This window comes from Drosophila biarmipes, chromosome 3L, assembly GCF_025231255.1.
Source record: "Drosophila biarmipes strain raj3 chromosome 3L, RU_DBia_V1.1, whole genome shotgun sequence".
NCBI lineage: Eukaryota > Metazoa > Arthropoda > Insecta > Diptera > Drosophilidae > Drosophila > Drosophila biarmipes.
The window spans coordinates 5201303-5229090 of NC_066613.1; the positions used below are offsets into that span (position 1 = coordinate 5201303).

At 42.8% G+C, this 27788-nt stretch overlaps 9 protein-coding genes across 10 annotated transcripts; 4 read left to right on the top strand and 5 right to left on the bottom strand.

Annotated features, from left to right (window-relative positions):
* The first annotated feature begins 54 nt into the window (after nucleotides 1-54).
* LOC108030859 (uncharacterized) lies at nucleotides 55-1974 on the top strand. Its single transcript, XM_017104002.3, has 4 exons — nucleotides 55-135; nucleotides 190-971; nucleotides 1031-1727; nucleotides 1782-1974. The coding sequence occupies exons 2-4, from the start codon at nucleotides 421-423 to the stop codon at nucleotides 1902-1904; spliced, it is 1371 nt and encodes a 456-aa protein (XP_016959491.1). The 5' UTR covers nucleotides 55-135; nucleotides 190-420; the 3' UTR covers nucleotides 1905-1974.
* Nucleotides 1975-3408: 1434 nt separating this feature from the next.
* LOC108030930 (uncharacterized) lies at nucleotides 3409-4558 on the top strand. Its single transcript, XM_050885938.1, has 3 exons — nucleotides 3409-3984; nucleotides 4045-4379; nucleotides 4450-4558. The coding sequence occupies exons 1-3, from the start codon at nucleotides 3633-3635 to the stop codon at nucleotides 4465-4467; spliced, it is 705 nt and encodes a 234-aa protein (XP_050741895.1). The 5' UTR covers nucleotides 3409-3632; the 3' UTR covers nucleotides 4468-4558.
* Nucleotides 4381-5703, bottom strand: LOC108030929 (putative nuclease HARBI1). Its single transcript, XM_017104123.3, has 2 exons — nucleotides 5416-5703; nucleotides 4381-5359 (listed from the first exon to the last, which is right to left on the bottom strand). The coding sequence occupies exons 1-2, from the start codon at nucleotides 5628-5630 to the stop codon at nucleotides 4513-4515; spliced, it is 1062 nt and encodes a 353-aa protein (XP_016959612.3). The 5' UTR covers nucleotides 5631-5703; the 3' UTR covers nucleotides 4381-4512.
* A 407-nt stretch (nucleotides 5704-6110) lies between these two features.
* Nucleotides 6111-6660, top strand: LOC108030898 (small integral membrane protein 8). The gene is made up of 2 exons (XM_017104074.3): nucleotides 6111-6303; nucleotides 6371-6660. The coding sequence occupies exons 1-2, from the start codon at nucleotides 6205-6207 to the stop codon at nucleotides 6527-6529; spliced, it is 258 nt and encodes an 85-aa protein (XP_016959563.1). The 5' UTR covers nucleotides 6111-6204; the 3' UTR covers nucleotides 6530-6660.
* On the bottom strand, nucleotides 6517-9596 carry LOC108030897 (eukaryotic translation initiation factor 2A). 2 transcript variants are annotated; one of them, XM_017104073.3, is made up of 4 exons: nucleotides 9285-9586; nucleotides 7947-9111; nucleotides 7616-7893; nucleotides 6517-7284 (listed from the first exon to the last, which is right to left on the bottom strand). In XM_017104073.3, the coding sequence occupies exons 1-4, from the start codon at nucleotides 9322-9324 to the stop codon at nucleotides 6854-6856; spliced, it is 1914 nt and encodes a 637-aa protein (XP_016959562.1). In that variant the 5' UTR covers nucleotides 9325-9586; the 3' UTR covers nucleotides 6517-6853. The 2 variants fall into 2 exon arrangements, 1 of the variants encoding a protein (XP_016959562.1); XR_001768534.3 differs by having other exon boundaries at nucleotides 7240-7284; nucleotides 7344-7893; nucleotides 9285-9596.
* Nucleotides 9597-10060: 464 nt separating this feature from the next.
* On the bottom strand, nucleotides 10061-11182 carry LOC108030919 (matrix-remodeling-associated protein 7). The gene is made up of 2 exons (XM_017104114.2): nucleotides 10963-11182; nucleotides 10061-10904 (listed from the first exon to the last, which is right to left on the bottom strand). Exons 1-2 carry the CDS (start codon nucleotides 11092-11094, stop codon nucleotides 10530-10532), a joined length of 507 nt encoding a protein of 168 aa, XP_016959603.1. The 5' UTR covers nucleotides 11095-11182; the 3' UTR covers nucleotides 10061-10529.
* Nucleotides 11183-11408: 226 nt separating this feature from the next.
* On the bottom strand, nucleotides 11409-12966 carry LOC108030918 (cyclin-H). The gene is made up of 5 exons (XM_017104113.3): nucleotides 12568-12966; nucleotides 12146-12347; nucleotides 11865-12093; nucleotides 11690-11801; nucleotides 11409-11633 (listed from the first exon to the last, which is right to left on the bottom strand). Exons 1-5 carry the CDS (start codon nucleotides 12879-12881, stop codon nucleotides 11516-11518), a joined length of 975 nt encoding a protein of 324 aa, XP_016959602.1. The 5' UTR covers nucleotides 12882-12966; the 3' UTR covers nucleotides 11409-11515.
* A 3680-nt stretch (nucleotides 12967-16646) lies between these two features.
* LOC108030765 (protein embryonic gonad) lies at nucleotides 16647-25438 on the bottom strand. The gene is made up of 3 exons (XM_017103818.3): nucleotides 25057-25438; nucleotides 20122-20199; nucleotides 16647-18312 (listed from the first exon to the last, which is right to left on the bottom strand). Exons 2-3 carry the CDS (start codon nucleotides 20197-20199, stop codon nucleotides 17260-17262), a joined length of 1131 nt encoding a protein of 376 aa, XP_016959307.1. The 5' UTR covers nucleotides 25057-25438; the 3' UTR covers nucleotides 16647-17259.
* On the top strand, nucleotides 21055-21317 carry LOC108030729 (uncharacterized). Its single transcript, XM_017103771.1, is given in 4 exon segments — nucleotides 21055-21066; nucleotides 21148-21231; nucleotides 21233-21265; nucleotides 21267-21317. Coding segments are annotated over 4 exon segments (180 nt in total).
* Nucleotides 25439-27788: the final 2350 nt, after the last annotated feature.

The window sequence follows — 27788 nt, forward strand, 5'->3', positions numbered from 1 at the left end:
CAGCGGTCTGGCCACCCTGCTTCTCTCGGCTTTGAAACGTTTTTCAACACATGTAGCACAGTAAATATTCTTTTCCATCAACAACGCAGTTCACAAATTTTTTACATTTCTGACAATTTTAATTTTATAGACCCGGTAAGTGCATAATCTATACTCAAAGATTCAGCAAATAAATAAATATTTAAATAGCTAACAATGGTTGGGTGACCCTAAATTTGTTGGTTTAAGAGTATGTTTCAGCACTCCACCTTCGGTCACACTGCAGGGGGAGGGCGAAGGAAGTGTCGTATTTTGTTTGTTATTCAATTGAGTTGTCGTGCCTAAAAGGATCCGAAAACTGCCCCTAGGCGTAGAAATATATAAGATACCTTGACTCGCGCAAAACCCAGAAGGCCGTAAGCCCGATCCGGTAAAAAGGCCATGGCTGCCAAGCCGGTTGCCCAGATCCTGCGGCTGAACGACGACTGTCTGGACGAGATCTTCGACCGCCTGCAGGACCTGCCGACCGAAGTGTCCTTTGCAAAAAGCTGCCAGCGATTTCAGCACATCTGCCTGGCTAAGTGGCGCACCAGCCGTGCCTACGAGCACCTCGATCTGGACAAGTGGCGGGAACTGCTCCCCAACTATGAAGATCTGGTCTACTTCCTCACCCAGATGCGATCGCACATTAAGGAGATGTCGGTCAGCAGCTGCCTGTGCGCCGTTTTGAAGGATCTGGACGAAATGCACATTGCGGAGCTGCCCCTGGTGTCCAGCTTTTACTACGATCCCGAGGACGTGGACTGCTATCCATCGAACCGGAGTATCCGCAAACTTGCTCATTTGCTGCCGGGACTGCGCAAGTTGCGCCTTACCACGCCCATAGATGGGCGGTATCTGTCCCACTTCCAGCATCTGCAAGAGTTGCACCTCTACGAAGATCAGCACAAGGCGTATGAGCTGCAGCAAGAGAACCTGGAGGAGGTGTGCAAGTAAGTAGGAATCTACAGGTGCTGGATGTTTCACAGCTCACTTTCCCTTTGCCCCACAGCAAGCTGCATGATCTGCGGGTTCTGGACATTCGGACGTACGACATGATCAGCAAACTTCAGCTGGGGAACTGCCTGCCGAGCCTTAGGAACCTCGCCGTTCTTAAGCTAAATCTGGCCACCTTAAAGCCAGTTCTGCCTGCCGTTCTAGAGCTGCCCTCCCTCAGGAAGCTTGTGGTTCTACTGGACAACGAGTGGCACATCCCACCACTGGTCAGTCCGGACAGCTATGACCACAAGATCCGAGAAGTCAGCGAGTTCTTCGAGATCATGGAGCGGAAGGCAAAGGATATCGTGGGATTTGCGGTGGACGGCTACTATATGCCGCTGGAACCGGGCTGGGATGAAAAGCTGCCCATTTGGACGCATCGCAGGCTGAGGCGCATGGCTATTTGCAGCTGGACCCACCCGGCAGACTACCTTGAGCGCTACACCTGTATGGCAGACCTTCAGCTTCTCTGCCTCCGCAACTGGAACGACCTGAGCGACGATATTCTGCTTAGATTCGTGGAACTCTGTCCAAGCTTAGAACATCTTGACGTGTCCTACTGTCGCGATCTTACGCCGAACTTCTTATTCCGCGCCCTGAGTGTCCTTAAGCAGCGAGAACCGTACAAGCAAAAGCCAGGATTCGGACGGTCTCCCCCTCTGCAGCTCTACTATGAACTCAGTGGGTTCGAGGATTTTGTGGATAAAGCGGTAACTCTTTTCTGACTAAAATTGCACTATGTCTAATTAATTTATCCCCTGCAGAATCTCAAAAGCTCCCCGGAATATCGGGGGTATATTGTTTTTACAGCCGACTTTCCCGTCGATTCAGAAAGGGGCCTAAGCTTTGTGGACCGCGGCTATCAGTTTGAATTTGACTGCCCTTAAAATACATATGTAAATATACAAATATAGATACATAAAATATTTATTATTAAAAATTATGTTGCACAAAAGAGAAAAGTGGTTTATTGTTTCCATATCATAAATGGGGCTAGAGGTGTCAATCACTCGCGTAACTTCGATCTGATTGAAGTGGCCTACAAGCTTTTCCTACACTCCTTAAATCTTTTACATGAACAGCTACTTTTCAAAGTTGAAATTATTCTTAATCGCAACTGAAAAAAATGCGGATATTTACAGTGCCATACTTTGCCATACTTACAGTGGATATGGTACCCATAATATACTCTTAAGCAACCAAAATGTTCGTTTTGTTAAAGGCCTACAGTCTAGGTAGGAAGAATAGGTGAGAAAATAGAAAATTCGTACGCCGAAAATAAAACCAACAAGAAAGGAAGTTAACTTTGGCAAGCCGAAGTTTTTTTTATCCTTGCAGTTATAAGAAACAATCAACTATAGTAACACCATGGGAAATTTTTAAGGATTGTTGCTGACTTCAGTGGTATTAAAAAAAAAATTATTTCATTATTTTTATAAGACCATTTTTTTGTCACATATATGTTAAAGTAACCCGATTTTTATTAAATTTAATTCGAAATTCTTATATGTGAAAAAACACGAAGGTATAATTTTTTCATATTTTCCGAATAATTTTCCGATCGTTTCTATGGCAGCTATGTGAAATATTCGTCCGAGTTTGATAAAATTTAATTCGAAATTCAATACTAATTAAAAAATGTTAAAGCGTAGGACGTTATATGTGAAAAAAAACACCGAAGATATAATTTTTTCAAATTATTTTACCGATATATGATAAGTCGTCCGATTTTAAGAAAATTTAATTTGAAATTCAAAAGCAATTAAAAAGTGTTATTTCCTAGCGTAGGAAGTTGTTAAAAAACACCGAAGATATCGTTTTTGTTTAATCTTTTCCCCGCTAGTTTCAAGGGAGCTATAAGATTTTGTTGTCCGATCCGGCTGATTCCGACTTACATATATACTACCTGCAATAGAAAGAAGACTTTTTGTAAAGTTTCAGCCCAATAGCTCTAAAACTGAGAGACTAGTTTGCGTAGAAACGGACAGACAGACGGACATGGCTGGATCGACTCCTCTAGTGACTCTGATCAAGGATACATATATACTTCATGGGGTCGGAAACGTCTCCTCTGCAAGGCTATACAAATTTCTGAAAACTAGAGCAAGTAAAACAAAAACTAAAATTTTTTGCGAAAACTCAAAAGGGAATTCCAAAGCCGTGTTTACTAGAATCTTGAAATTAAATTCGATTTCTGAGTACCCAGATTAGTCTGTACCGATTGTCATTAGCAACAAGAAATATTAATATACTTAGTGACGGTTCGAAATAGTAAATATAAGTTAAGAATCTGACCATTAATAACATTTAGCTATAAAAAAGCTAGGCGACGGGAATACCCCTAACAAAATGTTCACTGTGACTGGCAAACAATAACATCTGCTTTCATTTAACTAACAGGTATAATCTTAACTGAGAGGTATTCTGCGTTGTTCTGGATTAAAGCTAGTTTACCGAAAGTGAATCAAAACAAAGCAACTAACTAATGCTTCTTTGATATCTGCTACCTTGTCTGACCAAAAGATTAAGTATATTTCATTTTAAAGTCAAATCAGGATCTTGTCCAGAAACCAACGCTTGAGAGAATTCTCAGAGTGGTTTGAACCACAGTGAAAATGAATAGCCAACGAAACAAATTTAAGCGTGGTCAAAATTTTAGCACGGAAGAAGAGTTTTTGCTCATCACTTTGGCGGCCGAGCAGAGACATATTTTCGAAAATAAGAAAAATGATGGCGTGACCTGGAAGGAAAAGGAGCTGGCGTGGGAGAATCTGGCGGCCACCTATGCCAGCAAATCGGGCGTTCAGCGCAGTGCGCTCAGCCTACGATCGAAGTACGAAGCCTTGAAGAAGAAACTTGCAGCTGGGCTGCCGTACGGACAGCCTCCCACAAAGCCAACGGTTTCCGAAAAACTCCGACTAATTCTTGGGGATGAGGACTCTGGCGACGAAAACTCAGACAGCGACTGTAAGAATGGAGCGTTTATTGTATCTCAGGATGGATCTCTTCTAATCGAAATATTTGTAGGTATTATGAATGAGCTGCAGACTGAGGGATCGACTGGAGACATAATCGAGTTCAACGAGGAGAGCTCGCCTGAGAATCGGACTTGCAAACCTAAAACTCCTATAGCCTTTGAGGCGACACTGGTTGCCCCTCCAAGTGGAAGAACACAGCCAAGAAAACGTGATTTCGGCAGTCTATTTCAAGAGGAAAAATTACTTTTGATAAGGGCCCAGCGTAATTTCTATGAACAAGAAAATGTACGAGCACAGGAAAAGCATCTGGAGGAAATGGAAACATTAAGTGCGAAGCGGGAGTTGCTTTACCTAGAAATCGCAGAAAAAAAAAGAAGACTTATCGTAAGGAACCAAAACTTTCATATATATGTTAAAAAGTAAATGCTACTTTACTATTATTACACTTTTGCAGGACCCTCCGAAGGAATGATGCCGATTATTCTTAAAACCTACCCTAAGACCTATGCTAATAGTATCACCTCTCAAAATATTTACTAATTAAATTGTTTCTATAAAGCTCATCCACGACATGTACTTGTTCATCAAATTCCTCGTCCTCCTCAAGCCTGTCGAGAGCCACATCCTGCTCGATAGGGGCTGGAGGCAGTGGGTCTTTTTCCTGGATGGCAATGTTGTGGAGCACAGCACATGCGACGATCACCACTTTCGCAGTATCAATATTGATTCGCATTCCGTAGGACAACACGGGAAATCGTTGTTTCCAAACCTCAAAACATCTGGAAATGGCGTTGTGGGCCGAGAGCTGGGACACATTGTAATGTTTTTCCGCCTCTGTGCTAGGATTTTTGACGGGGGTCATCATATATTTGCTTGATGCGTAACCCTTTCCCAAAAGGAAGTTATTTTCGAATTCCCCGGACTCCCACCTGTGCTTCAATCGACTGTTGTCAAAGATGGTGTGATTATGGGTGGAGCCCGGCCATCTTGCGACCAAATCCTGAATGATCAACTCTGCATTCGAAACCGCCTGCACATTAAGTGAAAAGTGTCCTTTTCGGTTGCGAAGCGCTTCATCTTGGGGCTGACCTGGAGATTTAATCCGAATGTGTGTGCAGCCGACAGCGCCCATCACGTTGGGGAATTTAGATATTCTTTCGAAATCCTCTACGACTTCTTCGGGATCCCCGAACTTGATGTATTCTCTGGACAGCGCGGCTATGTTCAGAGAAACTTCCTTAACCGCTCGACACGCCGAGGATGTACTCAACTTGTGCTCATCACCAACGGCCTCTAAAAAATTTCGGCAGGCATAGAATCGTAGGGCCAACAGCAGTTTTTCATCGGGACTCAGGGCATAGTTCCTGGGAAGACAAAATGCGTTAGGATATGGTACTTTCAACGTAAAACAGTCTGTTACCTTGATGTTAGGTGCTCCATCTTCTTTCCTATTTTCTTCAAAAGTAGGGAGCAGGTAGCCTTCGAAACTCGGAACTTAGACACGAACTCATCGTCCTCCATGTCCTCAAAAAAGTTGGGTCTGGTTTTATAAACTCTAGGTTTCCGGGGCCTTACTGCTACTTCTTCATCAGAGTCCTCCATCGAATGAAGGTAAATGGCGCGATTTAAATTCATTTTTGTTTGTTGTTTGCTTAGAAATCATTGACAGCTGTTCTCTCGAAATAATATTCTACGTTAATGGTTAATATGCTGGGAGTCAGCTGTTTCAGAAAAAATGGGACCTTGCCACTTGGTATTGTCTTTAATATTATTTCGTGCCTGTAATTTAAAATGAGGACAGCGGACAACATATTTTTAAACCTTTTTTGTTTAATAAAGTTTCTGTATTCTTAATACACAATTGTTATTTGATATTCAGACACTATTTTCCTTTTCAAACGAACCCACGAGCTATATGAAAATCCCATTACATTATATTGAACAATAAATATAATTATAAAAAACAGAGGATAAAGTTAATATGAACTAACGTTCTTTGCCACTAGTACTTCTGACCCAAATGTGTAAACAATTCTTTCCGAACGCTGCATGGGACAGCTGAGGTCTAACCACTGCAAGCTTCACTGTAGCTGAACGACAGGTATTTCCCGCTTCAAGGGTCACACTGTTCCACTCCTTTCACATGTTTATATTTACAAATTCATTGTGCAATAAATTCCCTGGTAGTTGAGTGGAGTTAGGAATCACGATGAGCGAGGGAAAGCAACAGAGTCCGGGCGATGGCATCCGCTCTATGCGAAGCACCGGAGTCTTCCGTCTGATCAACTTTGAGCTGTACACGAAGCCGGTAAGGAGACAATTTAAACTGGAGATATTACCAACCATTGGACTACTCCACCCATTACAATTCTCAGAACAAAATCATCATGGGCCTGGGTCTGAGCGCTTTTGCCGGGGTCTTCGGTTACATCGCCTACATGCGGTACAAGTACGAGAGTCTGGGATACTATGTGGCCGTCCAGGAAAACGGTGAGGAGAAGTTTATCAAGAAGAAATCGAATTGGGAGCAGTGAATCCCACACTCTGAACATAGGCCTTGGTGGAAACATCTTTATTTACTCAGTAGCACAATTTGGTACATAAATTTGTTGTTTGGGAGTGACTGTTTTGCCAAAATAGTTAAGAAATCACAATAGTAGAAAAATGTTTTTAACTAGAAACTTATTGCGGCAAATGGGGCCACAAAATGAGCGTAAAACAGCAGGAAGGGGACGGACAGGAGGTGGAAATGGAGTGGAGCTGAGAAGAGGTGGTGTATCACAATCACAAGAGCAATTACTCCTCGCATCCTTATCCTTCTTCTCGCCGCCGTCGTCGCCATCGCTTTCATCGTCCTCCTAGGCAGACAACTTGAGAGCCTTGAGCTCGTCCAGGTACTGTGTTTCCATCTTAATCTTGTTTAATTGGTTCAGCTCCAGGCTCTCGCCCTGACTGCGGCGGACCTTCAGCTTCTTGATGTCCGACAGCTTCTTGGCGACGCTGCGGATCTTGCGCTCCTTCTCGCTGATGTTCTGCCCATTGGCTTGGCCCTGTCCCTGGGGGTTCTCTTGCTGATCGGCGGCGTCGTTCTGCTGGTACTTTGGTCTGGGAGTGGGCTGCTGCCTCTGCTCCGCTTTAGGCACCGAAACGGGTGACTGTCGAGCACCCAGATCCCCTGGCTCAGCCCCTTCGGTTGGGACAGAATCCGCATCGCCGCCGTTCACGTTAACATCCTTCTTAGCGCTCCGCTGCTTGTTCTTGTTGTTCCTTTTGTTACCATTGGCACCACCTGCAGGCGAAATAGAAATGCAAACAGCAATTAGCAAACACACAGCCGAGCCTACTTACGGCCGCGTCAATCCCTAATCCTAATGGCATGTTAATACTGATAATGTGTGGAGGGGTGAAATAGCTGACAAGCTTCGTGAATCTGTGAACCTAGTAGCGTTTGTGCTGGTAGGGCCGGTAGCGCCGGTTGTGGCGGCTGGTCGAGGACCCTGTAGACGGCGGACCCTCGCGGCCATTGGCCACCACCACCTGGCACATGCCGGGCTCGCTCCGCCGCATGATCGGATTGTCCAGGTCGTATTGCCTATGCCAAAACTTCCGCGTCGTATTACCTGCTGCTGCTGCCGGGGCCAGTCCGGGAATACTCGGCTGGGGCAGATACTTTTCCGGATTCTTGCCCTCCTTCAATAGCCGCAGATGGGGCGGTGTGTAGGCCTTCTTGCTGGCCTCGGGTTGGCTGGATTTGATGCCCTCGTGCTTTGCCTTGGTGATCTTTGGCTCGCTGAATGTTTTGTCCGCGAACTGCTGCCACTCGATGCCCAGCAGCTCCTGGCCCTGCGGCCACATGGTCTCGTGAAGCAGGGCACCCGAGTAGTGGTACACCTTGAACCTGCATGAGGTTTTTGTTAATATTATGATGTAAACAGAGTCCAACCAGCTTACCCGTTGCTGATGCGTAGTCTGGGCGCCGTGGTGGCAGTAATAAACCACTCTCCGTTCGGATGCCACTCAAAGACCGTGGTGTCGGCGCATTTTAGGTTCGCCAGCTTCTCTCGTTTAGACACATCCCACACCTCGACGGCTCCGGGCAGATTGCCGAAGCCAGCGAGCACTATGAGGTTGCCGAACGGATTGAAGTAGGCGCAGTTACGCGGGCCCTCGCCGAAGTCGAAGACCACATCGCACTTGAGGTTGTAGAGGGCCGCCTTCGAAGGCATGAACCCATAGACGACCACAAACTCAGTTGCCTTGGGACTCCACTTGACGCAGTGGACCGGACCCTCCTTGGAGAGGGGCACTGAGCAGGTGTCGCCTTTCGTGGCCATGAAGTGTACCGCCTGGTTGCCGTAGTACGAGGCGCCACTCTTGTCCACCTCCGTGCTGGTCAGGAGCAGCAATCCGCTGCCCCGCTTGTTCCACAGCATCTCGACGCGGTCCGCCTGGAAGAAGCTCTTGCACGCAACGGTCTGGTTCTGACCCAGTGCTGGATACTTGTAAAGTTTGCACATGGAAGGAGCGCCCTTGGCGCCGGGCGTATAGAAGGCCAGAAAGGGAGGACAGTTTCCAGGGCCCAGCGACAGCATTCCGCCGCGGCTTCCTCCGATCTTGCGCGACGTTGCGGCGAATCCCTTGTCTGCTCCCTCACCGAGGTCGTAGAAGAGCGCCTCGCCTCCAACGACCAGGGCGAAGATGGACTCGTCCGCCGACCAGGAGGGCTGCCAGTCTGTCTGGTTCTTCTGGACGATGGCGAACACCTCGGCGCCGGTGGCCACCTCGTAGACGAGCAGGTTGGGCGAGCCCTCCGGCCGGTCCTTGGTGATGGCATAGTGCTCCCAGGTGCACAGGTAACTGCCACGTGGCGAGAACTGGAGGTAGAAGGCCTTGGGCCTGGGCAGGACGCACTTGACTGGCCAGCTGGCGGCGTTGTCCTGGCTCACCTGGAGCACCTTGACCTCCTGGCCGTTGGAGAAGGCGAAGTACCGGCCGTCGGAGCTGAAGCAGATCGAGCGGGAGCTCTTCGTCTCCTCGCGGGGCAGATGGGGCTTGTGCTCGTATGGCTGCTTGGGGCCCGCCGAGGACCACAATTCCACGCCCACGCTAGAGCGAACTGTGGAGGAGATTGGCAGAAGTGGCCCCAATTAGCAGGAGGAAACACGAGGTCAGGGGGTTCCGGGCGTTTTTCGCTGGCGCGGCCCTGGGCAAAGGCTATTTTTGATGGCCCACGGACTCGGCAACATCTTGGAGACCTGCTGGTCAGAATTGCCCCCGGATTATACTCACTGGCAAGGGTAGGAACAACCAGATCCGCAGCTGCAGCCATTGTCTTCCAATCTCACACGCACACACACAGAGGAACACGCACGTCGATGTTGTTGTTGTCTGCTCTGCTGCAGTCAGTGTTGGTCAACGGATTTGTGGTCACACACGGTTGCCGTGTACGCGGTGTATCGATGAACGATAGTCAACATGCATTGGCGCCACAACGACAGGTTTAACAAACCGAACCGAACGTGTAGAACTGCAACAAAATGTCTGCTCCACGTGAATTTAAAAACATTTTAGTACTAGCAATTTCGGAGTTAGCACGTCAGGCGGGTGAACGGCCCAATCGAAGGTGTGTTGATTAGTAATACTAGTACTAGTTTTATAAAGTTCGAAAGGAATTTTCAGACATTGAGGCAAGCTTGAGGTTATTGAATACCAAATTTTTGCAAAGGGAGTTTGTATTGATCAGGCACCAAAATCGAATAATTTGTCTAAAGTTTTAAAGGGGTTTGAGAGCCAACCTGTCCAAGCCTCGAGTCCCGCCCTGTAGCTTATCCCACGGAGTCCGTCCAAATGAAACATATGTGTGTAACTGCCTCAAGACATAATATTCTTGCTCTTATTTTATAAATTGCATAGGACAAAAATAAATCCTTTCCGAACCTTAAGAGCATATCCCAAAACCGGTCTGCACACATATTGCTGATTTGGGAAGTTCAAAACCATTTTTAAAGTCGAATTTTCTGGTACCCCGAGACAGGTTACAAAAGTTCTTGAAAAATGCATCCAACTTTCAACACAGATTTACATTATTTATCCAACAAATACATTTTGTAATGAAACTAAACCTAGGAATGTTAAAACTAACCAACGGATTTGGCAACTAAATGTGCGAAAGTACTTAAGTTATGCTACCAGTATGCACTTTAGGCCGTTTCCAAATCTTATGGTTAAGTTGATGCAGCTTAAAACATCGAAAATGTACATCATTAGTTCACAAGCTATTCAAACTTAATTTTTCGATTAGAAAACGCATATAACGCTCACTACTACACGTATTTAATAATTTTGAAATTAATTACGTTAGGAATTCTTTGAATACCGCAACACCAACAACTCATAAGCTAGTTTACTTGAATAATGACAGTCCTACACTAAGTGAGCGGCATATGGTAGCAAATCGGAAAATGGTAAACATTTAACTAATAGATCACACGAGTTTCTGCCTTCAGGTAAGCTGAGATTTCGTCTCCCTTCTCTTCAGCGGTAGAGCCGCACCTGCTGCTTGAGCTCCTGATCGCTGATGCGATCCTGGAGATTCAGTTCCGCCTCCTGTCTGCGAAGAAGGTCGAAGATGGCCGCCAGCTGCTCGCGCTCGATGCGGCGCTCTTCCTCGATCTGGCCTGGAGTCAGGGTCTTCTCCATCTTGTGCTGAAGCCTCTTGGCCTTGAGCTGGCCCATCAGGTGGTTGTAGTTGTGACCGGGTAGCTGTTCCTCGATGAACTCCACTTCGCTCTCGGTGGAGTTCTCCTCGTAGGCCTCGTCGTCGTCAGTTTCCTCCCCCTGGGGAGTCTGCGACTCCGAATCCTCGTCTTCGCGCGGTTCGTCGGCTCCCAGTCCCTCGTCCTCCAGTTCCTGCAAGTTTCAAATCAAAAACAGTCCAAGAAAAGTCACTTGTTTAGGCAACACCCACGGTTTTATCCTTGAAGAAGTTGGCGAAATAGAGTGCGATCAAAACGCACAGCAGCAGGGTGATCAGTGCCACCGAATAGTGACCTGGCAATCCAAGGAAGAGGACATCCAGTGAGGGAAGTAAATCCTGCATTTTGTTTTCCTTTTATTTGTTGTGTTTAACTGCTCTCTATTTTTGTTTTCCTTTTGGCGCAGTGTGACCGCAGACTGCAGGCGAAGTAATCCCAATTCGCGTTGTGATTTTTTGTAGGAAAGCCCTTGCTAAATATATGTTATATATATTCAAATAAATACAAATGTTTTGATATGTATATTTATATGTTAAATGTAACGTGTAAAACATCCCAGTTGGCACTATCAAATCATATTGAATCAAAGTAGTTTTCAGTACTCTGAAAAAGTTCAGGAAAGGTAATCACATTAAATAAAAGTGCAAGTCAGTTCTAGTCAGCTCTATTCGATTTAAAATTTAAATAAAATAAACCGTGATATTTTAATTTTAATGAAATCCATCAACATAACAGCTTCAATCACGATAATAAATATTTATAAAACTATTGGCTTATGTTCATGGCAGATGTATCCGAACTCACATCGGCTATGTGGAATGAGGCATCTTCGGCTGGCATGTCATCCTCATCGGTGTACAATCGACGCAAACGCTCCTTATACCTGTTGAAAATTATAAATGTTACCAGAAACTAAAGGCTTTATATGATTACAGTTACAGTTCGCTGTCCGGATTGTTTGCCTGATTGCGGCATTTATCAAGCTTCTTTTCAATGGCCTTAACCTTATCCCGATCAGGCTGCTGGTATTGCTTTACCATAATACGGATTTCTGTCAAGGGAAGCAGGTTTATTTTTAAAAACAACGTGCCATTGTCAAAAAACAACATCTTACTTCTCACGGCATCGATGAGGCCGGGCAATTTATCCCTGGCGGATACGAACAGGAGATCCGTCACATAGCTATCGAGATTCTCCTGTTCCCTGCTGGCAGCGTGAAGAACGGCAGCCAAGGCAATCTGCGAGGGTGTGTGCAGAAGGCAGGCATCCGTGTAGAAGGTGGAATCTATAAAGCTATCAATGTGCGGGCGCAACCGTTCTGGATTTTGCATATTGCTGCGGGTCTAAAGAAACCAAAAAGTTGATATTGAGTATCTTAAATTCAGTTCAACTCACTTTTATATCTATAAGGAACCCTTCGATCGGTCTGAATGGATTGTGAATGGTGAGGTAATAGTTAAGCTGACCAATCAGGAGCAATTCATTTGACAGCACTATGTCCGTGGCCTTATTCCTATCGCCCTTGATGTTGTTGACGAATTGGTTGATAGATACGTTGAACTCCTCCACTTTGCAGGCGACAAACACACATGTGGCCCTAAAAAGATCTTGTGTTTAATATTAATACATATATGTCTCTGTTTCGGTTTTCAAATTATGATTGATTTTATATTGGTATGAGAGACCCCGATAGCACATTTTTTATTCTTTTGTTAAGTTTACGGAAATTGAAGGAGGGTCGAGTCGATGGATGATTTAAGCAATGTATGTGCATTCAAAACACTGAAAACCGAAACTTGAAGTAAAACGGATATTACAGAATCTCCTTGGGATGATAGTCCATAGGCGTGTTGTTCAGATAGAATCGTTTGAAGTAGTGGAAGGCCGTTCCCACCACGCACTTGGGCATCGGCGGATCGAAGCGCCGGCAGAAGTCGAAGAGGTAAATCTCATACTGCTTCAGCAACAGGCGCTCCTCCGACGGGGTGAGGAAGTGCTCCTCGAGCTCGCGGCCTTGCGCCTCCTCCTCATGGCTCTCGATGTACTTGTTGTTCTGCTCCACGCGGAAGTCCATCAGCTGACCCTCGTTGGCGAATGTCCACGACCTCTTTTGTGAGCTCACGGGATACATTTCGCATATTATTCGGCCAATTTCTTTATCAAACTAGACTCGAACGCCGTAAATTTATAGAAAGCCGGCATAGTGTGACCAGTCTCAGTACAAGAAAATACTCCTCATAGCGTAAATGTTCTTTAAATTGTTCCTCAATATTAGGGGGAGTCGTGTATCGCGAACATTCGACGTCTCGTTAAGTACGATGCAGAGGTCACTGATCACTGATCATTTTAAATTTTTTGGATGCTTGGTCGAATAAGAAAAAAAAATTGAAGAAAAATGTATAGTTATCATTCGTCATTACCCAAACACTTGTATGTTGAAAACGTGAGGTTATTTTATACACTATACTTTATACTTTTGCTGTTAGCATTAAGATCAAGATAGATAAAACCTTTTATTTTTTTTTTAAATCCCAAGAATAACGGAAAATAATCATAAAATTTTTTCGTTTTAGAAATCAACCTACAAGTGGTAAGAACAAGATCTAAATATTTTACAAAATTAAAAAAAGACATTTTAATGAATTTCAATAAAAAAAAGGTCAAAAATAAAATCGTTAACATATTTAAAAAAATTACCAAATTTTTTGCCTTTTTGCCGAAAAGACAGAAGTTCGACGTCAGATTTACAACAAGAAGTATTCATGGGTCCAGCTTAGAGCTGTTCTTTTCTTGGTCTCATTTCGGAACGCACGTGTTTTGCATTTATTAACATTTAAGGTGCCTGCAGCATCAGTCATCTCAAAATTGAATTAATATAGTTTTGCCTTTGTTTTTATTGTATTGGGCTGGGAAATTGGGTCACTGGGATGTCTGGACGGAAAAAACTACAAGTAAAGACCTCAAGCTGCACTTGACTTACCCTCTCCATTTAATATAGAAATATTTTTTGTAAGACTGTTAGGAAGTGTCACCAACACGTAGTAAATCTGACTTCACCTTTTACTTTTTCTTAGATTTTTTGTTGTTTATGTTTCAAGTTCCATTAAATAGTCGGGGACACCAGACTTGGCTTGGCTTGGAGAGCATTCAAGAGCCATGCGTTCTCAGTACTTTGTATGCAGGAGCTGCCTTCTGTGGCAATAAAATAGCAATTAATTTTTATTGACAACTCTGAACTCTTGTTGCAGCATTTTGCTGCTGATCTTCAGCGTTTTCACTGCGGCATGGTGATCGGAGGTTTTTGTGTCGGACTCTAATGCTCTTAAACGGATCTTAGGCGTAAGTCAAAGAGTAAACCACAATATCAGACTCAAATAACAAAAAATTGTTTCTGAAATTACGCTGCTTCACTTAACTAGAATGATGGGCACAAATATCACTTTAGATTATTATACAAATTTTGGATCGTCATTGCCTCGATATTTAATGTCAGCTCAGATCATTAATATGTTAAACTGAAACAATCTTGGTTTGTAGAAGACTTGATATTTTTGTCTTAAAAACAAATGGATACTACTATTTATCAATATTAAAAATGACACTCAAATCATAACATTTCGGTAAAAAAATCAAACTTAATAGGAATAGTAAACTAATCTTGCAATGAATTAGATGTTTCTGTCACTAACCGAGTCGATCTAGCCGTGTCCGTCCGTCTGCCTTTCGTCTGTCCGTCCGTTTGTCCATCCGTCCCAGTGCTTTTATGCAAACTAGTCTATCAGTTTTAAAGTTATGGGGTTAAAACCTTCCCTTAAGTCTTATTTCTGTTGCAGGTAGTATATAGTCAGAACTATGTGCCTTCCATAGAAACGTTCAAAAAAATGATTCCCAACAAATTGTCTTAGGAACGATGGGATAATTAATTGAAAAAACTGTTGAAAATAAACTGGTTACATGTTCTTAATATTTCTGTAATTAGTTTTAATTTTTCTAAAAATGGAAAAGCTCTTTAAATACAGTGTTTTCACGGGACAAGTACTGAAACTTCTGCTTGTCGAAATTAGTTTTCTTTATCTGAATTATGTAGTTAATTAAATATGATCATGCACAACACAAAAACTGTTGAGGTTTTGGGCCAATTCCCCCTTAAGGAGCTAACTGGCTCAGCTAGACGACGCCTTCGATTGTTCAATCTTTGGACCGAAAAGTTTATGCGCGTGCGCGACACACAGGCGGAATGACACAGCGGCAGGCGGACGAAGATGAGATGGATTGCCGTCGGCGGGACCGACTGACAGTCGGTAGGCCTCAGCTTATCGTCAGTTTCTAGTTACGGATACAAAAAGAAGCTCGGCCCTGGGCGTACTTAAAATTCAATTGAATCTTGAGTTATTGCATTGAATTTCATTGTTTGTAAATGCTCGCCCGCTGTGTCTGCATCGGATTGTAAACTGATTTCATTTTCTCCCTGTGCCATAGATTTATTTATTTTCTCATTTTATTGAATGCTTCAAGTTCAGCCGACGTAAATCGTCACAAAATGTTATGATTATTATTGGAGCAGGAATTGTATTACATAAGATGGGTGGTCCGTGCCTAAGCCGGTACCTAAGCCGAAAAAAGTATTAGTTTACTTGATCTGTATGCCTTTTTGCCCGGGGCCTTTCCTCGACCAGTAGATCTCTATCGACGACACCAATAAAACTCATTGCGAAAGTATCTGCAACAGGCATCTACACCAGTGGCCACTTGTATCTCGGCGCCCCATTCCCCATCACCATGCATAAATGCATTTTAAAAGCATTTTGAGCACGCGAGTCGATGTTTCATGCTCACGATCTCCAGTCCCCCGACTCCGATCCCCTGGCCACCGGTGTATTCATTTCGCTCCCAGCATTATTTCTGCTTAGCTGCTACTGTTTGCGCGGCTAATTGTGCGTGTGTCGTGCGATTATTCAGCTTTGTATCTCACTCTGTCAGGCTGCTCTCCGGGGGCGTGTTCCCAAAGATACTCTCCCGAACACACCGACAGACATAGACCCATCGAATAGACGTGTGAATTGCCATTCGAGAGTTTCACAGCCAATCAAGAGAGTTATGCCTTCGTATATATGCACACCTTCGACTGTGAGTGATGGCTAAGCGCAAGTGGAATGAAGTGTTTAAGGTGTATAAGTCATCGAAGATGGGCAGAAGACAGCAGATGTGTATATGCATATGAGGTTGCCTCTATAATGGCTGTTTGTGTCTCTAGGCACCCGCTTAAAATGGTGGCAAAATACAAATTAATAGACTTAATAATCGTAATTTCAATTGTTTGTTATCCCTTTAAAGGAAAAATGTGTGTGAAGTGATAAAATAAATCATTTTTTCCCATTTATAACCTATTCCTACCTAATAATGCTCACCCATTTTGCTGTAGATTTTTTTCTTTTCTCTGTCAGACTTCAGTTCGAGTTCGCTTCCTAAGTCATTTGTTTTGGTCTCCATTTCCCGGTCAAGCCTTTGCTCTCCCGTTGAGCTGATATAAACTTGTGTCATCTGTCCTGGCTTGTCATAATTACATTTATATAGTCAACATCTAGCTAGCCTGACATTTGGAAATATGTCAGCCGCTCTGTTATGTAATGAATAACGCATTGACTGGCCAGGATTTTCTGGTCCTCACATGATGGATATACACGTAAACACAGACGCCGTGACAGTTGAATTGAAAATACATATATATTTGTTGATATGTACTTTTATATGAACAAATTTCTGCTATAGATGGTCATAAAAAGTTTGGTCATGTGTCAGTAGAATGAAGCTTTTTACGTCAGCCTGAAGAGTGAAAAATATATGGAGTATGTATGTTTGTATGAAAAATGTGTAGATTAAGATAAACAAAATTCGCTCCATTTCTACACTTTTTATTTACTTTTCTTTTACACTTTGATGGTTCTTTAACTGTCTAGGAAAATAAATTATTTAAAAATAAAAAAACAAACAAAAGTCAATAGGGGAACAACACTTTTAATATAAATTAATAAACAATAAAAACCTAAATAAATTTAAGGTGGAAACCAAATGACAATCATTCTAAATTGGGCTACAGGCTTGCACTTATATTAAGAAAATAAAACTAATTATTTTTAAATTACTTAATGTCATTGAGCTAAAGTTATACATAATAATATGGATATTTGTACATCATTTCACTGGCACCAAAATGTTCAATTTCTTCTTACTTCTTAAAATATATTTAATCGAAAAGTCGATGGTTATTTTTTAGTTTCTTTATATATTTTCGTTGTTTGATACTTTATTTTTTTATTTCATGTAAAACAAAATCGAAAATGAAAAAGAATGTATGAAATAATTGTAATGCTAAAAACTGTTGCAGCTGGTGCACTTTCTTCAAAACCATCGACTTTTTAAAGGTTGTTTAAATAATCTGTACAAACCTAAAACTAAAGTACTCGAAATTGTTTTGGCACTCGAACGAATTCCTCAATAACGAAATGATCTCAGCCTGTCAGTGTCTGTGATCGCACCAGGGTGAGGTCAAGGGGTGTCGATTTTCGCACGAAGGTCGGGGACTCCCCCAAGCAGTGATTCGCCGCGGCAGGCTCACTTAAAGTGGGACTATTGGAGGTGTGGGCCAGCGGACTGGCTGGATCAGCTCGCGATCTGAAGGACAAGTCGATGGGCTCCTCCAGTTCGGGACTGCTGGCCGTTGGAAACAGCAGCTCGGCCTTGAACTGTTCCTTGAAGATGGGCAGTTGCGGAACTCCGGCGGCGAGCAGTACAGGCGGCAGGTGGCTAAATGGGGCAAAGGAGCTGTACAGCGGCTCCGAGTGACTCCGAAAGATCTCGAGCAGTTCCTGGTGGCGCTGCCGCTGCATGTCCGCATCCGGCTCCGAGGTAGCCGGAAAGTTGGGATGCCGCAGATCCATCTTAGGTAAGCTGTGGGCGTTGATGGATGAGGGTGTGGTGATCTGACCGCTTAACACGCTGGTGGCTCCATCTTCATTGGGATCCCCCGCAGATGACGCTCCAGAATCACTGGGCGTATTGCTGAGGCGAGATTCTAGCTTCAGCTGCCGCTGGTGATGATGATGGTGGTGGAATTTGGCCGCTTGAAGGAACGAGGGCGAGGAGGCGCCACCCACTTCTGTGCCCGCAGCCGCTCCTTCGATCCTGGGTGATATCGCGGTGGCTGACTTGATGCAGGGATTGGTCTTATCCTGATAGGTTTGCCGCGCCTGATTGCTTGCCTGCTGCAGTCGCGCCAGTTGCTCCAGACTCGCACTGCTCACTCCGCCGCCTGATCCACTGCCGCCTGAGCCCCCTCCACCGACGCCCGTCGTGGTCTGCTGCTCCTGCAACAGGCAGTGGATCTTGAACCAGTTGGACCTGCGACCATAGCGGGAACCACTCTTGGACATCCCCACAAGGAGGCACTTGCGCAGCCGACACGCCTTGCAGGCCGTACGGTTCTTCTTGTTGATCACACAGTCTCCGTTGTGCTTGCATCCTGCTATCGCCGCAATGTTGTTGTAGGTACGCCCGAAAAAGGACTGTGGGGAAAAGTAAACTTCGATTTAGTTTACATGACTAAATTATCATTAACAATAACTTTTTTACTTGCAGCCGAAATTAAAGTTTCGGTCGGAAGTCCTCAAAAAATTATATATTTTTTTAATCCGTCCGTTTTTACAAGAACTATATTTTTGATTTGAGCTATTTGCATAAAACTGTCTCTATCTCTGCGTTTTTTTCGATTTTAAGTACATCTTTTCTATTTAATTTTTTTTTTCTAAGTTTTTTTTTCGAAAATATAACTATTGAATGATTTTATTTAGGCATGTGCCTGTATTCTGAACAAAAACTTCTCAGCTGACCCGTACTTCTTGCATGTTATGATTTTCCACTTTCCAGTGACCGGCAAGTCGTAATTAAACTAATTGTTTTATCATTCTCAGATTCCATTTCTCATTTCTCTCACTCAAGCACCATTTTATACTCTTGCAGAGGGTATTACGACTTCAGCCAGAAGTTTGCAACGCATATATATATTATATGAGGACTAGACTAGTCAATCTGTCCGTTTCCCAAAAGTCTTCTTTCTTTTGCAGTTATTATAAAATAAATAAAATAAAATATAAGAATAAATGTTATATATGTCGCAACCAGACGGATCGGGCAAATATATCTTACAGCTCCCATAGAAAGATATTATATCTTTATATATTTTTTACTTAAATAATGAATTCTGAACTAAATTTTATCAACATTTAAGTGCTATGTAATATAGCTGCCATAGGAACAATCGGAAAATTGGTGGGAAAATAATACGAAACAAATTATAGCTTCAGTGTTCTTTGACATGTTTTGACAATACTTGAAACATTCCAAATAGTCTTTTGACTCCGCAATCGACTCAAAACGCGTTCCCCGAATTAGTTTTTGAGCTTTGGAAAAAGCCAGAATCGGAGCCAGATCGAAAGCGGAAACGAGGGTTGCGGATTTGCGTCGATTTTTTAGGGAAACGTCTCGAAGAATGAGAATTACGAATACGCACCCTAGTTCGTTTGGTTTTGCAAAACCCTTAAACATCATTATTTTAAGGTTGGATATCCAAACAAATAATTGAAGCAAATCGATCTTTACCGAACCTAACACTTATCTTTTTTGTTAACCCATTGTTTTCACCTAATTACACCTGCCACTGTTGTGCTCCACCTATTGCACTTGCTTCAATTAGAAAATGTGCGTGTACTACTTGGCCAACTATTGGTAAGACAGCATTAACAATTGTTACTCTTCGTGATCCATTTTCTATACAACAGCTGATTCCCTTTTGTTTCGTGCCCCTGCCAACTCATGGTGGAGAGCTGCCGCCAGTTGATTTTGAAGTTCAACTTTGAGTGGTGTTTGATGGGTGTCTAGTACTTTTGTTTCCGATTGCGCTGACTCATCTAATATGCATGTAATTTTTATTTGATTGACTGCAGTTTACAATTGTGCTCGCCTTGGGGCTTACTTAGCTCTATATATGGACCCGCCCGCTCGCCCTGTGCGGACTGCTCTGAATTTCGCAGACCTTTTTCCCATGCCATTTGAAGGTGAGCCTTGTATTGTGCCCGCTGCGCACACGTATCTACTTATAGTCAATTAAAAATCGATTAATCTACCGAATTGAAATTTAATTACAGTAATAATATTTTCAATTTCGCTTTGTCAGAAAGTAAAAGCTAAAATCGAGATCATTTTTTGCACATTTTTGCCAGGGAATGTGCGAATTGGAGTCCCCCGAGTTTCCCACAATCGTCGGGATTAAGTTCTATAATGTATCGATTGATATACTGGCATGGCATTAAACTCACCTTGCAGCCTTCGCATGTAAATGCCCCAAAATGAAAACCAGCCGCTGGCTCACCGCACACTTTGCACAGCTGGTTCATCTGAAAAAGGAATATATTTTAATTTAAAAACTGTACATTTTTGTTTGGCTTTTTTAAGACAACGTATAAGGAAAAGGTCAAATAATTATCTGTTCTTTGAATTTCAATTATAATTGAATATATGCAATTTATTGTACCGTAAAAATTAAAAACGTCGTACCCTCCTGAATGTGACTGAATTCAATTAGTGTAAATTAACATAAAGTAGCATTTAAATGCATTTGTAAAAAATATGTAGAAATGCATCTAAATATAGATTGTCATTGGCTGTTATCATTTATTATTCTGAAAGTAAACGGGTTAAGTGAAGTGATGAATTTCTATAATTATGAATTTTATTTACTACTTATATACCCCTGAATAGGTATATACAATAAAAATTACATGTCAGTTATACCTTTTTAAGTAAAACTTAGATTGAGTGCTGCCAATTTAAAAGGATTTGCAGCCATGTCTTTGAAGAAAATACATAAAAGATATACATAAAGAAATGTACAATATACACGTTTAATTGTGATTAATTGTGCGAACTTTCGAATCCAAACCTGTTCATTTTTGTAATATTTCTTTATTCCTATCTATTTCTCCCATTTACCTTATCCCACAACGTGTTGCCGAGTGCCTAATTGAAAAAATCCAACTCCGGCGACCTCTTCACGACTGTCCTTGTTATTGATGATGCTTTTTTCACAGATTATTTTTCTGTGGGCTGAGTTTTTCTGGCGGGCCAACACACTGACTCTCGGCTCAGCTGTGATCAAGACGAGGCCATGGCCACAACAACAACCACGAAAGCCACGCCAAAAAGCGCTTGAAGAAGAACTGCAGCGGCAAAACCAACAACATGCATAACCGATGACCCACTGCGTTTCTCTTTATTTTTATTCTTTTTTCGGAATTTTGTTTTTTATTTTGCCACAGGTCGTGGATAGAAATTGAGGTACGTAGCGACCGGTTTGGGCTTGCACCATCAAAGTTTCGGTCGCGGCAATGTCAGGAGACCCGGCACCTCATCTCACCCTCTCTTTCACCTCGAGAATCCCTCTCTCTCTTCCCGGGAAGACTTCGTTCACACATCTAATGCAACGTACTATAGTGCCTTGTTTGCCTGCCCATAAAGCCTGAGGTCAAGCGAAAGAGATACAGCGAGAATCAAATAAAATATCTACGAAAATCTTGCGTCAACTATTTAATGAGCATGAAGAATCCGAGGGAGGGATCAATTTTGTCATGGATATACATTATAAATTCCTAGGCATTTTTTGTGCTAATACTCTCATTTGTTCGGGAAGAACCTAGCATTTTTTAAGGTATTCCAAATGTGAGATCAAAAAATTCGCACCCTAAGTTAATGGGAAAATGTTAACGGTCGGTTATAATGATCCTGAAACACTTGCCAATATATTGAAATGTATTTTAAGGTAACCCCTGTTTACACATTTAACCCCATTACACATTTTTCTGTCCCTAGTTTGTATTTTTATACCCTTGCAGGGTATAATGATTTCCGTCTATATATTTTCTAAACTATAGGTGCGTTTTATTTAATTATGATATGATATGATATGGAGTAAATGAAGTTTATGTTTTATTATATATACCAATAAGTTGCAATTATGTTAAAAGAAAGAGAGAACAAATGTAGACTATTATTTGGATTTTATAACTTATAAATTACATTTGATTAATAGCTTCCTACTTAAAAGATACATTTTTAATTTTTTTGTTGAAAATACCACGATCGTTTTCCATTGAATAACTTGTATTAAAAATAAAAAAAATTTTTGGGAACTGAATATAATGTTACAGACCCTTTGAAATTTCATAGAAAGCTAGCGTTTTTTAATTCAATTTTAAAATGTTTTTAAAACGTGTCCAAATCTAGTGAGAAGAATCTAATAATTTCTTCCGCTGCTCACATGCGCTTGTCTAATTCTTCTTGACCCTTTTCGGAACCAGAGCTGCCCCATGCCAGCCAGGCTAAGTGCTCCGAAGAGGAGTCCGCATATGGACATTTTCTGGACCAGGGCCGCCAGTGGCAGGGAGCTGCTCCACAAAATGCGCCCAGCAGGTGGTGGTGCCACAACGTGATGCTGCTCCTGTGATAATGGTTAGCCCCATCCGATCCCCGCCGGCTGCCAAATACGACGCTGGCCTGCCAATGCCCGGCACTTTGCATATAAACGCTCGCTAATGGACACCGAAGGTGACAGTAGAGCGTTGCTAAATTGGCAAACATTAAATTTGCACCTTCACAGCAAGCGAGCCGGCGACCGCGAAACCGTGACAATTTTCGGCACAGCGGTGCGCTTTTTCAGAAAGCAGGAAAATCGTCAAGCAGAGCTGCAGCCCGTGGAGATTTTCGCCTGCTGACAAAAGCCTCAGGAGCCAAAACCCAGAACCGCAGTTCATGGTGAAGCTTTAGTGGTAATCTTGACTGAAAAAAGCAGCAGAATGGAGGAGTTTTAAGGAAATAAATTTATAAACAACGCGTAAGCAGTGATGTTCAATACGGGAATGTTTGGTAGTTAAACGGGGTCAGTAATGGAAGAGATCATATTGACGAGAAGGTTACGGCGCTTACGAATAAGTTTTTCTTAAATGTATAATTGAATTTATATTCTTAATAAATTGTTTAGGAATTAAAAAAAGTGCTTATGTGCCCTGAAGAATAAAAAATCATACATTACGTATATAAAATAAGTAAAAGATTCGCCAAATTGTAATAGAGATATATATAAATAAAATTAGCTCTCTTTGCCATTTCAACTTTAAGTTACAACATCTATCGTCGTACCGGATCTCCTAAGATAGACAGAAAGTCCCAAATCATTTCGATCCTTATTGAGAAACCCGAAAGAAATGCAATTGAACGGCACGCATGAGCGATAAAGTTGCAGATTTTTATCCAGAGGCGGCATCTCAATCCTTTTAGCATCTAAACATTATCACGACAGCAACCAAGGCCACTATTCCACGTAACCGGACGCATATTTAAGGGGCTTGTTCTGGGAGCATCTTTAGTTACCCCTTTATTACACTGAATGGAAGTCATGAAGGAGGTCATGCCACCATGCCACGAGCTAATTAAAAGTCCTCAGTCGAGCCCCTGCAAAAGGTGAATGTTATCTTTCTATTTATGTGGTTCGTTGGGCAGCTTGGGTTGTGGGAAAACAATGAACAGAGAAGAGCAGTGCAAATTCGAAAAATTTGACTCCTGTGCCGTTTGCTTTCAGATTTTAAACCAGAACCTCATTGTTCATTTCCGAGTGTATATCGAACCCAGCAGATCACAACACAGGAACGATCTCGGCTGACAGGCTTATCGATTAAGCCAAGATTAATGTTACACATTGAGCTGAAACAGACAATTAATTAGAAACCTAAACCACTACGGAAAATACTTATTGATCGTAAGCCAAGTGGATGATTGTTCAGATCTAATCTCTGGAAATCTACAAAATGTTGTGTGCCAGTCCGAGTTTAACTGGAGATGAACTCGATGGGGGACAAGTTCAGAGCGGCTTAGACAATAAGAACAAGATCAGTTGGTCGCAGCTACATTCTCAACAAGCTCATCAAGTCGCTGTTGACAGACCTAAAAAATTGGAAGAACTCTTGGATTTTTCTCAATAAGAACAGTAAACAAGGGCCCAAAGAATGTGTCCTTAAAAGCAAACAAAATGATGGACAATGCCAAATCAGATAAAGGCAACAGAGGGAGAAAAGGTGTTCAAACAAGCAAACCACGATTGTCTCAAATATTTTGAAGCCGCTACAAAATAGAACAAGAATCAAGAACACGGCCCGCTGGACCCCGGAGCATTGACACAATCTGCAATGCAAACCCTTCCGCGACCCGAATCTCCACCGATCTCGGCAGACAATCGCCGGTAATATGCTTTATTATTAGCCCTGGCAGCCACTGGAGCCGGTCATTCGCAATATGCAAATCCACTCAGCAGTCACACGCTCTAGTTTGAATTGTCTGCTTCCGCCGTCCTCGATCCTGGGTCCTCCGTCCTCATCCTCCGTCCTCATCCTCAGTCCTCATCCTCCGCGATCGAGGATCCACGAACATCCAGTCGAAACGCTGCCTCTGGCCCTTTTCTGCTTGATTGCCGACAGCAGTTGGACAATTAAATGTTTGAATATCTCCCAACTTTGTCCATTCTCTGCCCCTATTGTAGTAATTTCTTGACACTTATCGCACAAAAGGCAATAACATTATTAATGAGCATGTCAATGAGCTTCCTTTGTCCTCACTATTACACTATTTCTGGTTCTCCTTGGCCGGCCTTAGTGGTAAGTATGAACTCATGGGTAGGGTTGGGTCGTGATTACAAAGTAAATTCGCTAATTCTCGCTGCCCAGACATTAATCTTTCCATCATTTCTGGTTCGTGTCCTGTTTTTTAGTTCCACATGTGTAAAGTTCTTGTTCACACGTTTTTTAGGTATTTGCATAGTTGTGTTTATGACTTCTCATTTGTCTTCGATCAGTCCGATTGGTCTGACTTGTTTCTTTTATTAATGTAGTAATTACTTTAAATTGTGTGTATGCTTACCATATGTTATTTTTAATTATTCCTTATCAGACCTCCCAATCTGACGTTATTTCGGCGTCGTTGTTAAATTTAACTTAGACAAATTATGCAAAGTGGTTTCGATCCCATGCCTTTTTTGCCTGGTGTTTGTGTTTATTTATTTTCTATGCCTTGATTTATGCCTGATAAATTCAATGACTGAATGTTTGCCTGTTTCCTAAATATATCGTTTGTCAATGAGTGACTTGCGAAATAATCAATACACGGAGTGTTTGGTAAATCTCATCCTATCATATTATCCATATTCTTACCTTATAAGGAATTCAATTGCCAAAGCTGCATAAATTAAAGGCCTTGAAAAATCCCTTTTTATATTATTTTTGTTTAGGTGTTAACTAGTTTTTGTTTAACTTCACACACTTCGGGGCTTAGGGTTAAGTATCAATTGATCACATCAGATATATTCTTCACATGTCACTTCCAAATCCGAATTACGCTGGTGATATAGCGACGGCTCTCGAGAGGAGTTGCAGCAATCACGTGGCGCACATAATGCCGGAGAACTTCGCGATCGGCTGGAAAAGGTGCGGTGGCGATGGCGATGGCGGTGGCGACTGCGGGAGCGAGAGAGCAGCGGAAGCCGGACTGACGGTGCTTGGCAGCGGAGCGTCCATCCGAGACTAAATCGAAGCCGTCGTTCTGAGCGCCAAACAGACTCGGACTGCAGGTTGGCCCTGGCCTCAAAGATCAGCTCATCCCAGCAGCAACATCTGCGGCGCAGCAGCAGCAGCATCGGCAGCAGCAACGTCAACAAAGCGCACGCGTCGTGGCGCTGTGTGTGTGCGTGCGCAACAGTGGCAGGGCAAGGCGAAACTTAACTGTTAATCGGCCACCGCTGCTGCAGGAAATCCTGTTTGGCGAACAGCTGCTGCGGCAATGCTGCGCCGCTCTGCTCTGCCGGCGCTGCGGCCTGTTAAGTCGGCATGCTCTGTTAACCGATCTGTACACTAGGCCAACTGAAGTGATCAAGGCTCTGAGGAATAAAATTCAATGTTTCACGTAATTCCATAAATGTTAAGTAATCAAAGAAAGCCCAAGCCAGCTCACCCACACTTTAATCATATTTTACAAATATGTCTTCTGTATGAAAGATTGTGCAAAGGACTGATAAGCCTGACTCGTCAATCCAAGCCAAGTGATCTGCAATACCTACATATAATCTGATGAATATCTTATAGTATTAATGCCCCAAGAGTATATACCATTAAACATTTTTTTTTATTTTAAGGAAAGAACTTTATAATATTCCGATATCGATAGGATTATAATGGAGACAATACTACTGATGTAAGCCTGATTTAACATCGCCATTGTTGTCTTCAAATGCTACTGCAGTGTTTTTTTGAGTGTACTCTGTTACCGACTTTGCTTCGAACTTGTTCGCCGTCGTTTCAGTTCGGTGGTTGAGGTTGCTGGACTTCAGGCCGGCGTTAATCTCTCCGCTCTCGGGAAGTCGTACAGCTCCGAGTGCTGAACTGTGGTTGGCTGCTGGCACCGGCACGATCTCAAAACGTTTCGTTCGTTTTCATTGAATATTGTCTCGATGCGGTTGGCTGTTGGACGTTGGTTTCCTACCCCCATTCGACTTACTCACGATACTGTTATCACTTGAGTGTATTGGCTGCGAGAGTGTGGCTCAGCTTCGTTCATTGTGCATGTGCATCCATTTGGACTCGCATTGGACGACTAATGTGGCAAGGAGGTGGGCTCTTAGTGCCCGGCGATCAGTGTAAACAAACATTGGGAGAAATCAGGAAAACAGCGGAGGGAATTTGTTGCTGTCCCGCAAAATGGGGAAAACAAGTTTGTCGCCTAAGTCTTTTGTATTACTCAATACTTAAATGATTTTTATGTTTATCTTAAACGGAAACTTCAAGATTATACTTTAACTATATGCAGTTGTTTTTATCTTATGTCGCATCTAATTTTTCTTAATTGTATTATATAGTTGTCACATTACTATTTATTACAGGGATTTAAAAGATATCGTTTAATAAACCGTAAACAAGTTATTTTTGAATCATTTGTAAGTCGTGACATAGCACATATTTAACGCACCTAAAACAAAATTGACACTGTACAATAAAAATCCAATAGCAAAAATATAATTACCGTTAATATTTCCTTGTTTAAATTGGACTTCCACCAGCGGTAACTGCCAGTGGAACAATCAACGCGTTTCCATATGTCTAATTGAATTCTCTTGTCATAAGCACGATCAGATGGCTGCCTCAGCACACTCAGGTGCCCACTCGAGTGATCCTCGGGCACTTGGCCAGTCTTTGTCTCTGTGTCTATCTCCATCTCCAGCTCAAACTCTCGTCTTCTGTCACTCGGTGATGATGATGATTTCATTTTAATAACACCACTGGTCGCAGAGAAGTCCAGCACAGTGGAGATCGTTTAATACTCTGCATTCGCTGCGGCCGTGTCAACACCACTTGACGGAGTAACAAGGAAGCGCAACACTCTAAAACGACGTGTAATTTATCACAGCCAAAAGCATTTAGCCATGAACTGGAACGGAGACTCCAACTCCAACTCCGACTGGGACTGGGACTGCAACTGAATCTGGCCAGTTTCTTGCAGTAGTTTCCTCTGGCTCTGCCTGTCAGCATAGTTGTCGTCATAATCTGCCAACTGGCGATGCAGCTCCTGGAGCTGCTGCGCAGCAATTTTTGTCGTCATATTAACATTTCTTCTGCTCGTGGGCAAATCTCCCATCTTTCCTCTACTCTGTCCAAATTTTTAATTAAGTTCGGGCCTTGGCAACGGGCGCAACCGTATCTCGCCCGCTCGCGTGCTCATCTCCCGGTGATGAGTTGGGGCATTAGCTTTGATGGCAGCTCATATTTATTAGAGCGCAATCTGCCTCAAATTGTGGCCACTAGAAGCGATTTAGAGAGCAAGGAACTTTAATCTAATTAAAAACGGGTCGTTTGATGTGCGTGCACTAGAAACAGATTGTGAAACTTCATAAATA

Excerpts from the sequence above, each read along its gene's own strand:
- LOC108030765 (XM_017103818.3), bottom strand. The coding sequence starts at position 20,199 with ATGAACCAGCTGTGCAAAGTGTGCGGTGAGCCAGCGGCTGGTTTTCAT. Across the intron at positions 18,313-20,121 it reads TTACATGCGAAGGCTGCAAG|TCCTTTTTCGGGCGTACCTA; the intron begins GTGAGTTTAATG and ends TTTTCCCCACAG.
- LOC108030919 (XM_017104114.2), bottom strand. The coding sequence starts at position 11,094 with ATGCAGGATTTACTTCCCTCACTGGATGTCCTCTTCCTTGGATTGCCA. Across the intron at positions 10,905-10,962 it reads ACTTCTTCAAGGATAAAACC|GAACTGGAGGACGAGGGACT; the intron begins GTGGGTGTTGCC and ends TGAAACTTGCAG.
- LOC108030897 (XM_017104073.3), bottom strand. The coding sequence starts at position 9,324 with ATGGCTGCAGCTGCGGATCTGGTTGTTCCTACCCTTGCCA. Across the intron at positions 9,112-9,284 it reads GGTTGTTCCTACCCTTGCCA|TTCGCTCTAGCGTGGGCGTG; the intron begins GTGAGTATAATC and ends TCTCCTCCACAG. Across the intron at positions 7,894-7,946 it reads AGACTACGCATCAGCAACGG|GTTCAAGGTGTACCACTACT; the intron begins GTAAGCTGGTTG and ends AACCTCATGCAG.
- LOC108030859 (XM_017104002.3), top strand. The coding sequence starts at position 421 with ATGGCTGCCAAGCCGGTTGCCCAGATCCTGCGGCTGAACGACGACTGT. Across the intron at positions 972-1,030 it reads AACCTGGAGGAGGTGTGCAA|CAAGCTGCATGATCTGCGGG; the intron begins GTAAGTAGGAAT and ends TTTGCCCCACAG. Across the intron at positions 1,728-1,781 it reads AGGATTTTGTGGATAAAGCG|AATCTCAAAAGCTCCCCGGA; the intron begins GTAACTCTTTTC and ends TATCCCCTGCAG.
- LOC108030898 (XM_017104074.3), top strand. The coding sequence starts at position 6,205 with ATGAGCGAGGGAAAGCAACAGAGTCCGGGCGATGGCATCCGCTCTATG. Across the intron at positions 6,304-6,370 it reads TTGAGCTGTACACGAAGCCG|AACAAAATCATCATGGGCCT; the intron begins GTAAGGAGACAA and ends TACAATTCTCAG.
- LOC108030929 (XM_017104123.3), bottom strand. The coding sequence starts at position 5,630 with ATGAATTTAAATCGCGCCATTTACCTTCATTCGATGGAGGACTCTGAT. Across the intron at positions 5,360-5,415 it reads ATGGAGCACCTAACATCAAG|GAACTATGCCCTGAGTCCCG; the intron begins GTAACAGACTGT and ends TTGTCTTCCCAG.
- LOC108030918 (XM_017104113.3), bottom strand. The coding sequence starts at position 12,881 with ATGTATCCCGTGAGCTCACAAAAGAGGTCGTGGACATTCGCCAACGAG. Across the intron at positions 11,802-11,864 it reads CCTCATCGATGCCGTGAGAA|AAATCCGTATTATGGTAAAG; the intron begins GTAAGATGTTGT and ends TTCCCTTGACAG. Across the intron at positions 11,634-11,689 it reads AACAATCCGGACAGCGAACT|GTATAAGGAGCGTTTGCGTC; the intron begins GTAACTGTAATC and ends AATTTTCAACAG.
- LOC108030930 (XM_050885938.1), top strand. The coding sequence starts at position 3,633 with ATGAATAGCCAACGAAACAAATTTAAGCGTGGTCAAAATTTTAGCACG. Across the intron at positions 3,985-4,044 it reads CGAAAACTCAGACAGCGACT|GTATTATGAATGAGCTGCAG; the intron begins GTAAGAATGGAG and ends AAATATTTGTAG.